At 39.4% G+C, this 9740-nt stretch overlaps 1 protein-coding gene across 2 annotated transcripts in view; it reads right to left on the bottom strand.

The window, feature by feature from the left end:
* Positions 1 to 1235: 1235 nt before the first annotated feature.
* Positions 1236 to 9740, bottom strand: part of LOC141766373 (voltage-dependent calcium channel subunit alpha-2/delta-1) — an 83000-nt gene continuing 74495 nt past the window's right edge. The window contains exons 36-40 of one of the 2 annotated variants that reach the window (XM_074633202.1): positions 9518 to 9647; positions 8674 to 8786; positions 7487 to 7569; positions 7064 to 7143; positions 3109 to 3289 (exon numbers count right to left, since the gene is read on the bottom strand). In XM_074633202.1, the coding sequence (XP_074489303.1) occupies positions 3253 to 3289; positions 7064 to 7143; positions 7487 to 7569; positions 8674 to 8786; positions 9518 to 9647 (443 nt within the window). In that variant the 3' untranslated portion in view covers positions 3109 to 3252. Of the gene's footprint in view, positions 3290 to 7063; positions 7144 to 7486; positions 7570 to 8673; positions 8787 to 9517; positions 9648 to 9740 lie in introns of both variants that reach the window. The other variant, XM_074633203.1, reaches the window with a different exon arrangement.

The following is a 9740-nucleotide window of genomic DNA, read 5'->3' as shown; positions in this document are numbered from 1 at the left end:
ATCTCAAAATTAGAAACACAGGGAGAAGACCTCAGTCACAGGACACAGTCTGCCATGCTGTGTCATCACACCGTTAAGCTGCTCATTTGGAGGGACCTTCTGGTGTCTTTCTCAATATGGTATGCATGTGAAAATGCATGTGTTTGTACTACAGAATAGAGGACGAAGAACTCAGCAAACAGGAAATAACTAGTTCATGGATTTAAAAAAAAAATAAATAAGAGCAATTAGGTATTCTCCGGGGTGGACATTTCTACTGTGCATTAATGTGTGTGATATATGCTCTCATGGTTGGCCAAGTGTGTTTTTATGTTGAAAATAAATTGTTTAAAATAACTTCGGTAAGCGATATCAAAAAATATTGGATCGAAATTTTACATCATATGACAGGGACAAAAAAATAGTAGCTTCTTTGAAACTGCAAACACTTCCACATTACCATTCATTAATTAACTCAGCAGTAAGCACATTAAGTATATGAATACCTAACTTAAAGGGAAACTTTGCAGTTTTTTAAACGGATTTGTATCGTTGCAATGCGGATGGTATGTGCAAACGAACGATGTTTGTTGCCGGTTGCCTGCTCTGATGAGATCACCCGTCAGCAAATGAAAGTGGGGGGGCTCTGGGTGCTGGCAGCGTGGAGGGAGATTGAACATTGATCATTTGCATATACTAACCGCAGTGTAGTGATACAAAGTTGTTTGAAAATCGGCAAAGTTTCCCATTAAGAGTAACTTAACAACCCCTGAAAATCTTGTTTTTGCTGACCGTCATTGCTTTAACTTTTCACCTTCCTGCAGCGATGTAAAAGTGCACCCTAGGGTGTTTCAGTACACCGTGACATCACTATGTTGGGTGTAGCTACACGTGCAACATAGCACACTTTAACCACAAATCCCATCCATCAGTGATGCACAAAGATTTAAAACTTTCAACCAGAGTGGGTAGCAAAACATTGCTTTTCAGCCTGGTGTTGAATTACTCTTTAATTTCTTAAAATGATTTGATATTACTTGGCAGTGAAGGAGTTATTAAAATGCCCAGGGCTATTTCATTAAGTATCAATCACCAGCACTTACTTCATACACAAACACAGACACTGAGAAAGGGAGATAAACTTCCCTTTTTCAGCAGCTGTCTCTTTTTCCAGGAAGTATGACACGTTTGGTCTGCTCCAAGTGGAGCCGAAGCAACTGGCCACAGATGTGACAATAAAAAAGGAGAACCTCAGGTCATAACAATACAACACTTTTATTGTGAATATATATTTGCACAATAATCAACACCATATTATAAACATTTTTCTTTTCTTTCATTTTTCTCTTTTATACAGTAAATAGTATTAGTGTACAAATGTATACAAAATTTATTCAGGCTAATCAAGTTACACAAAAGAGTAATTCTTGTACAGTATTAAAGCACAATCAGATATCGGAGGGACACGCACATGCCTGCACATAGACACGGGACCCCCGGGGTAAAACACGAGTCAACACGCGACTTCGATAAGACAGGCATAACCTGAACACTCAACAAGGTCACCATGAAGGCGAGGTGGAGAGAACCCAACTTTAATTGTTAGAATAGCTAAAAAAAGAGAAACTTGATTGTGATATTTATGATTTATGGTAATGTAAGGCAATGCTAAATTACCACTGGTAGTAGTGTATTGTCGAAGTTCTCTCCAACAGGCCCTGATGCTGATCAGAGGCATAGACAGCGTTCAAACACAGAACAAGCTCATCCCATGACATTGCAGCATTTCGACACTGAGCCTTCAGCGTCTGCTTCACAGCACTTTATAGAGCAAAAACAAAGAGGAAACAAGCATAAGGAGAACAGCAAGGAGGAGGAAAACAAAGAAACAGTCATTTTGATATGCTGATCTCATTCACAAGTCATCTTGGCTCCTGAGTCTGGTGATCCAGAAGGGGAACAGAAACAGGACTAATAAAGAGAGGTGCTGGAACGCAAAGCTCAAGTCTGGTTTAGGTTTCTTTTGACCATGGAGGAAAATAACATTTATCTCCCATAATCAAAATCACTCGTCGTCTCTACTGAGGCCTGGGCCACATAAATTTGAATAATTGCAGCAGATTTGGCCCATTTCACAACATATTACTGCAAGGGCTTACCCTCTCTCTGCTATACTGCAGCAAGCGTTAGCATAGAAGCATACATGGTGAGAATACAACTCTGATCCGTTGTTTCAGTCAGGTAACAGACTGTTTGAGCTACTATGTAGGCACTGGGAATTTGATGCATCAAATTGAAGACAACCAAAGCTGTCTGACCAAGTACAAACATATTTGAAATTGTAATATCCTAACAGATTTTGACTCACATGATCTCACTTTTTTCTCTCAGCAAGGTATCTAAGATATCTATCTATCTAGCTAACTTGAATACTGATGCACACCCACGTCTGAGGAATCTCTTAAAATAAACTAGCCTGCAGATTCTCTGTAGTAGGTTTGTGTGGTCCTTGGTAGTGTGTGGAGCTTTGGTGTACTGGTGTTGTCTTTAGCTCTGTACTGAGCACATGCTGCTACGATACAACACCTAGCTTGTCACGTAGTTGATTTTAAGTACAAATAGAAAAATAAATAAAAAATAGATAGGTACAGTACATTTAAAAAACACTCAAACAAATAGGGATACTCTTCATAGTTGCACTGGTTGCCAAAAATAAACAATCATCGCAGCATAATGATTCATACGCAGTAAGTATAATAAGCAACAAACAATAACAACAACTACACGAATCAACGCTGTCAGTGAACATACAGTCTTTGAATGATATTTAGTTGGCATAGTGGGACTCTTCAACCTCCGCTAAATAAATCAGAGAAACAAATGAGGCAGAATTAAAGGGTTTGGTTAGCTCTTACTCTTGCACCATAGGAGAGTATTAAGGAGTATATCGTGGAAATGAGTGCAGCTGAGCACAGTAAATGTGTCTATTTTTGAACATGACATGGAGGAAATGGATGCGCACCCTTTGGCATTGGAAAATGGAAAATGTTGATACTGTCGTCAGAAAAAGAAAATGTCTCGTTTTGCAAATACTCTGCATACATCCTGGATGAAATAACTGGAGTGTCTTCTGGCCTCTTGTGGGATGAGATGATGATCAGTGTGTAAGTGTATGTGTGTGTGTATGTGTGTGTTGGGGTCATGAGTGTTGTAGAGATGTGACGAGCCACAGCAGCAGTAGTTGGAGCCCAAGCATTGGCCAAAGACACGGGCTCAGGGAGGTCCCTCCTCCGCAATCAGAATCATCTTCCTGTTGGACAAATCAGTTGTCAATCAATCAGATAAACAGTTTTCTCCTACATCCAGTAGCTACAACTACCACCATCACCACTACTGTTGCTACTAACAATAATGAGCAGTTCATGATTGTATTGTATCTTATCCTATGCTATCATAACATACCTTACTGTGTTCTATTGTATCATATTCCTAAGCCTACCTGTCATGTTAAAAGGTACAGTTCAACATTTTAGGAAACATGCTTATTCACTTTCTTACCAAGAGTTAGATGAGAAGATCGATATCACTCTCTTTGTGCAAGAGTGGTATCAATCTACCTCATCTAACTCTCAGCAAGAAAGCAAACAAGAGTATTTTAAAATGAACTTCTAATTTAAAGGAACAGTGAGTAGCATCTATTGGCAGAAATTTAATATAATATCAATAAGTATGTTTTCTTATAATATATATATAATCACCTGAAAATAAGAATCATTGTGTTTTTGTTACCTTAGAATGATCCGTTTCAGGGTTTACATTAGCCGGCATATGACGGGTTTTTGCCGGTATCACGTGTGGTTGTCCAGCAGATGAAATTATCAACGGCCAAAATGTCCGTTGGGAAATATGCAAAATAAATCAATGTAGCCCCGGCTTTGTAAATGGGACACAAACAAAGTGGCTCGGATCAAGCCACTATAGGTACCAAATGTTTTTTGTTGTTGTTGTTTTTTTTACAATCAAAGCTTCTATTGAGGGTTTTTCTTGAATGAAGCTTTGTCGTCATATTTCATGACACAAAAACAGAAAAAAATGTTTTTGAATGGCTGAATGCCAACAAATATGGATTGAAGCACAGTATTTTTTTTTTAGATAAAAACATGTTTTTCAATACATTTGGACATTTGGACTTCGGACTGAGATAATTACAGAGACGCCTCCACACTCGCTGTGAGTGTTTGAGAGAGACAGAGAGAGGAGAAGAGAAGGTGGACTATTGCACAAAATGTTTCAGTAAGGTATTATAATAATAATATGAATGTCAACGTTATGAATGAAGCTTCGAACTATTCGGTAGGCTACAGCCCTACGAGCGACACAACTCTATTTTGAAATTGAAAAACGCGGAATTCGGACCAACCAGCGTATTCTTTTTTTTTTTTTTAGACACCGCTAGATGCCGCCAAATCCTACACATTGCTCCTTTAAATGCTCTGCTGCAGTTATAAAAGGCGTTCCAAACCTCATTCTGCTTTCTGTGCACATGTGTGTATGTGCATGCCCCTGCCTACAGTGTGTGGTTTTTTTGTTGCATTTGATGGGAGTATTCAGGATATCCGTGCATGCCAAAGGCCTAGGAGAAAGAGGTGGGTGTTTTCTGTATTCAAAGGGCAGGAAACCCACGTGGAGCTTCCTCTGTTTACTCCAGTGACAAAATGGACCGGCCTAGACACAAAGTGTCTTCCTATGAGGAGCTGAGCCAAAAGTAATGGGACAGATGGATAGAGGAAAAGCGACGCTGCCTACTTTTACTCTGTTCATCTACTTCCTCAGCCATTCCTCCCCTGCCCTTTGCTTCCCAGCGCAGCCTCTCCACAATATAAACACACAGGCACATGAATTAGTGGCCTGTTATGTATGTGATCTACGCCTTCAGAACACAATGAAAGGCTGAGTCCACAAAGATATGGGAAATATTTTTTCCAAATATTTAGACGTCTTATAAACTGTTGTAATTTGGGTGGCGAAGCAATGATCTCACACACAAGTTATCTACCTTGCTCCTTTGTTTTACCGATTTACCTCAAATGGTACAATACATGAACTTCCATCCAATCTCTTCAAGGGAATCTATATAAGGGCATTTGCTACTGTAGCAGGTCTGAATATTGCATTGCAATCCCTGAAACCCTAAAACACTTCTCAGTTTGAGGCAAAATACATCCAAATGTGCTTATATATATTTGGTTGACAAAGCGTTTAGCAATGAAAATAAAAAGATTATGACTGCATATATTTATACATAGTTTTTTTGCTGCTATTATTGAATGGTGGTGGTGGTGATGCCATTATATCAAATTGATATAACACTTTTAACTGCCAAGATTCAATCTGCTCCATCTGTTGGGGTAAAAAAAACAAAAAACAAGATGCCAAAGAAAGATGTAGCATTCTGTGAGGGAGATAGGCATGCAACAAAGAAATAATTACCAACTGTTTGCTATTACGGTGTGTTATTTACTTAATTCTAGTGGGCCATTTCCTTCTCAAATTATTTTAATGTGTATGAAAAAAAAAGAAAAATGGTAAATGCATCATAAAACATATGGAAATAATGTGCAAATGTACATCGATGTGTTTGAGAGAAAGCTATTCAGGTGGATCAGACTGAGTAAACAACCAGAACATCATCATGTTTTAGGTTGGTTAGAGTCCATGTTACTGGGTAGAGATGGGACCGGTACAATCCAATATCGGTATCGGGTTCCGATATGACGTAATTCACATATCTGCTATCGGAATTCGGTCACCGATCCAACGTAACGATCCATACAAGTATGTAATAATGCTGGACAATGTTCCTCCGGCTGTGTTACGGCTGCTCCAAGCCCAGAACAGGACACAAGCATGATAAACAACACATTACTATTGTTTGCATTTTCAAAGTAATGGTCGTCCAGCTATCAACCGGGCAAACATGGCTGACCTGCCGTTTGCTTTATTACAATGACGGTCTTTTGGCGAGAGCCACTTACGATGCTCTCAATAAAGATGAATTCAAACATTCAACTAGTGTGTCTGTATAAACTGCCACTGCCTGCCGGTTGTTTTATCACAGTCAGTGACGGTCGTTTGGCTCTTTAAACGGACGGTGAGAGTCATTCGCGGTTCTCTCAATAAACCATTCAACATTTAGGCAACTTCTAGTGGGTATTAATAACCTAGCTTGTCGTATATGTAATGCTATTCCAGCTAATTTCTATCTGTATGGTAACCATAGCAACCTCTCACCACTTCCTCCAGTCAACGTCCGACACAAACAGACCTCTGTCCTCGCCTTTCATTACTTGATCAAAATGAATGTGTTTATAAAACCATCTGGTCACACCACACACTATTCTGTACAAAGCAGATTTGAACGTACATTGCTGTTTTTTAACTTATCTGATAGGGTTTTCTGATGGTGTAGATATTTATTTCTCTACACAGTTCTTATATTCAATTTGAAAAACTGAAGTTGTCAATTTTCCACTGCACTCCTTTTTGAAATTCTCTTATCACTTTTGAACTCATGTATAGAAATCTACAAGTTGATAAATGCCGTGCACTTGATTTGTTCAAGTTTTTCAAAACATTGAAGGAGTTGCCGTAGCAATTTGCACTCCTACACCTGCTTGTATGTGAAGCCTACTTAACCTGCAGTTCAAATAAATTGCTTTGGATGCATTTAAATTTAATGCGGAATTGAAATGGAAGGCAAATTTTAGTCAATAAGAGCTCTAATATCGAAATTACGTTGGTATTGGCAGATATCCAAGTAGTTCAAGTATCGGAAACAGATAGAAACTGAAAAAAAAATGGATTGGTGCGTCTCTATTACTGGGATGGGTTGTGCTTGAATGGTTGTAAAATAGGTTAAATAAGTAATGACCCGGCAAAAACTACATAAGAAATATTAAGAAATAACTAAAAATGTACAGTTACATCAAACCAACCATTTACTACTTGATTTGGCCTTGCCAAGCACATTGCGATGGGAGAAGGAATCATAGTGGTTAATAAGTCTGCATGTGAGGACACTGACCCTGAACTCAGCACCAGAAACAATAAGAGAAGTGTGGGACTCAATGTAGAACCGCTGCTGATTGGACACAAAGGCTCATCCTACCAGACAAGAGCAGCAGCCATTTGGATGCAGAATCAGAAAACAAGAATGAAAGATGATGAGTGAAAAGATCATATAAAGCAAGACAAATGAAACAGTAGATTGACAATTGCATGCAAAATTCATGAAATAAAAAAGAATTGCAAATTGATAAATAAAAAGTGAATGAATGAATCCAGTATGGACCAGAGTGAAAGATGAAGCAGTGCTTTGAATCTCTGCAGAAAGCTGATGAAAACCAGACAGAATTGACAGAGGCCAACTGTAAAGCCTCACTAATAGAGGGCTGTTTCCAACAATGTTCTCGGCACGGTTGGAGGCACATGTGAGGTTGTGTCTTACGTTTTCGTTGTTGTCGAAACACACGTCCGGCCCTTTGCGGTATCTGGGATTCTGAGCGAGCTCGCACGGATCTGGACCTTCAGCTGAACAGACACACTCAGGAAAAAGTGATTTACCATCAACAGTGTACATTTAAAACGTATGTGGTGACGTGGTGACCTCTTTATTTGCATGCAAAAAAGCTTTATGTAGTTCCAACTCATCGGCGTTGGCTGGAAATACCCTGATTTATTTGTTCCAGATATTTGATTTAAAGACTTATGATAATCCCATGCAGTTTGAGGCAAGTCATAGTCAAGTCAGCACACTAACAGCTGTTGTGTTGCCATATTTCTTATGCTAAATGCAGAACCTGTGAGGGTTTCTGGACATTATTTTTCATTGTTTTGTGTTGTTAATTGATTTCCAATAATAACTGTATACATAAATTATAAAGCAAGCATATTTGTCCACTTCCATGTTGATTAAAGGATTAAATACTTGACAAATCTCCCTTTAAAGTATATTTTGAACAGATAAAATAAAAGATAAAATGTGTGATTAATGGTGATTAATCACGATTAAATATTTTAATGGATTGACAGCCCTAATATTTACTATTGCTCCTTAATGAAGCAAAATTATTTTTTATCTGATTACTCGATGGAATAATCGGTAGGATACTCGATTAAAAAAAATAATCAATAGCTGCAGCCCTGGTGTGTATATATATTGAGTGTGCTACGGCAGCATGTGTGTGTGAGTAGTGTCCTTATTAGCAGCTGGAGGCCCTTCTTGTGACCTCATGGTGGTGACCTCTGATGATGACATCTCTACTGTTACACCAGTAGAAAGCATCTGTCAAACAGATATACAGCATATACTGTAAAAATACACACACTCATATTGTACATGCACACTCCTGCTCTTAACCTTAATTCATCCTGATGGCAGCATGCTGGCCAGATGAATTAAAACATAGAAATGTTATCTGGGCGTAACGTGAGACGGGCTTTCATTTGCCGTGCATCTGGTTTACTGTTCACCCGTGAACATTCAGGAGGGACCTACTGCGAACTCCTTAGGTGTGTGTCCTTGTATTGAGGGTTTAAAGCCCCCCTGTCATAGGGGGGATGGATGGAGGGCTGGAGAGTAAAAAGGAAGTGTAACTCTATGTCCGTTTTTTTACGAGTGGAGTGAAAGGATACAGGGTTGTTCAGCCTGTCGCAGAGGCCTGGGGTCGCACGACAAACACGTTGCCTTGGCATCAGTGATCAGGAACACTAGGTTGGTGTTTGGCAGCTTCTCGGCTCGATACATCCTAGAAAGCACACATTTGCACATACTGGTAAACAATGTATACAGTATTCATACAAGATACCTGTATTATGCAGCTCCAATTTACATGCAATAGCAAATTCTCTACAACATATTTGATTTGCATATTGAGTATACATAATACACACATACATGTACCGTTGTGCACATATATATATATATATATACATGAATACTTCTTCTCCCCTCTTGGGATTGTTTTTTTTATCGTAGTCATGAAAGTTTCTGTGTCTACAGTCGTTAACATCGGGGGGTAAAGCACCAGGCACGTGGGACTCATAACACCCAGTAATTACAGCCATATTTATCCCGCCCCGACAGCCCAAATTGACACAAGAGGAGGTTAGAGCAAAGTGGATGTGCAGTGGTCCGTGAATGTGTGTATTAGTGAGTTTGAAGTATAGCCAGAGAGCGGAGGAAGAAAAACAGATAAAAGAGCTTTTGTGCTTCCCTCTGCAATTCCGGTCAGTGACAGATCAAGGTAATCTGCGTCTGATCATCAGAAAACAGCTGCCTGAAATCAGGCTGGAAACCAGAAAAGGGGGCCAGGAAACTAACACTATTCTGGACCCATCCCCGCAGACCATTAAACAGAAGGATGTCAGGGAAGAAGAAGACAGAGCAAGAGCTGGAGAGCTTAAATAAACAACCCAAACAACCACTGAAATGGGAGCACATGTAACATTGTACACATGTGACAAAACAGCCACATACCTGGAACAGTTTCCACAGTCCAGGACACCTGAGTAGGATCTTTCATCATTGTCAAAGAAGTACTGAGTCTGCTCTGTGATGCAGCTTTCCTTAAACATGGCATCTGGTATGTCATCATCTGCTGACTCCGCTGGAAATAAGAGACAGGTTTAATAAAGGAAAACACTGGAAAGGATTAGGGAGAAAGCTGGGGGATTAAAATCCATCAAACGCTGACAGGTAC

This window comes from Sebastes fasciatus, chromosome 4 (genome assembly GCF_043250625.1).
Source record: "Sebastes fasciatus isolate fSebFas1 chromosome 4, fSebFas1.pri, whole genome shotgun sequence".
NCBI classification, from domain to species: domain Eukaryota; kingdom Metazoa; phylum Chordata; class Actinopteri; order Perciformes; family Sebastidae; genus Sebastes; species Sebastes fasciatus.
This window is presented reverse-complemented; position numbering and strand designations above follow the sequence as displayed.